The 1,279-nt window shown below is 37.8% G+C and overlaps 1 protein-coding gene across 1 annotated transcript in view; it reads right to left on the bottom strand.

Moving 5' to 3' along the window:
* Positions 1–144: 144 nt before the first annotated feature.
* LOC119581620 (general transcription factor IIH subunit 1-like) overlaps positions 145–1,279 on the bottom strand; it is a 12,096-nt gene continuing 10,961 nt past the window's right edge. The window contains exons 10-11 of the mRNA XM_037929739.1: positions 956–1,131; positions 145–563 (exon numbers count right to left, since the gene is read on the bottom strand). Coding sequence (XP_037785667.1) covers positions 450–563; positions 956–1,131 — 290 coding nt within the window. The 3' untranslated portion in view covers positions 145–449. The remainder of the gene's footprint in view (positions 564–955; positions 1,132–1,279) is intronic.

Below are 1,279 nucleotides of genomic sequence, written 5' to 3'. Positions count from 1 at the left end.
ATTAAATCCTCCCTACAGAAAATGGAAAACTGCAGAAATGCAAAGAAATAGTAAACAGAATCGGAAACAGGAGGGAAAATATGGTGACAATATGGTGTGACAGCATTCACATGTCTGAAACACTGGGATCACTACAAACAAAGATGACCAGTATAATAATATTGTATTTATAGAAAAAAAAAGTAACAAGGTGCAGTTTCATTGGCAATCATCTCCAGCCAGTGCATGTCCATTGGCAGTAATATCAGACTTCTTCAGCATCCAAAGTCATTTCACAGAAACATCTCAGAAATAACTACGCAACTTCAATCTGTATTCATTGCAGCTTGTCGCAGATGTCAACTAGTGAGGTAGAGGTCACTTGTTTTTGCTCTTAATTTGGTAAAAATTCTTATTACTGTTAAATATATATATAGTTCTAACACTTTTCCTACGAACTGCTACGCCTTTCACCTGGTGTTCCGCGCCTTCCAATTTTCAAACTTTGTATTGGCAATGTTGAACATGCCTATCAGGTGGTCCAAAATGGTCGAGTTGCAGTTATAATCATTTACTGCCATTTCCTGGAACGAAAATATGCTTAAATTTACAGAACGTCTCTACCATGTACGAGTGTATATAACCTCATATTCCATCACAATCCAAACCAACTACTGTGTCTCTGTTTACTTTTCATTCCACAAACTGTTCCCCTGAATGTAAATAACGAAGCATGATGAGAGAAAGCAAAATTTTCACCCAGTGATGATCTAACATACCTTTGTGATGAATATCTGGTCTCTCACCAGAACTATCTCTAGTCATATGAATGGAGGACCTACATCACTGTGCCACCCAATGATAATTCTAAATATCACGCATGTCACAGGGATTTTTACTTATCATCATTCAGTAAATTCAGTCATACAAAATGAAGAATGAAGAAAAAACAAAACGTAAGAAGGTGAAATCTTACATGGAATGGTCTTATGGTGACAGCATGGTATCGGCAAAGAGTTTCGTGCATTTTGTGAAGCTTTTCTTGCAGCTGGGGTGTTCTTGGGGGGAAGCACGACCAGAAGTGACGCAACAGTTCCCCGGCGCTGCTATACACTTGAGTGAGCTCCTTGTGTAAATTTCCCGGTAAGTGATCTGAAAATTTTTATTGTGTGATTGGAAAATCATGACCACTTTGCTAATGCACCATAATGACTGTACCTCACTTGTCTAGAACACACAAAGTATCATCTTTAATATCATCCATATTGAAAGATGTCATTACAAAACTAACAGGAAAGAG

This window comes from Penaeus monodon, chromosome 15 (genome assembly GCF_015228065.2).
Source record: "Penaeus monodon isolate SGIC_2016 chromosome 15, NSTDA_Pmon_1, whole genome shotgun sequence".
In the NCBI taxonomy this organism is placed as follows: domain Eukaryota; kingdom Metazoa; phylum Arthropoda; class Malacostraca; order Decapoda; family Penaeidae; genus Penaeus; species Penaeus monodon.
The sequence above is the reverse complement of the archived record's forward strand: the minus strand, read 5'-3'. Positions and strand labels throughout refer to the sequence as shown.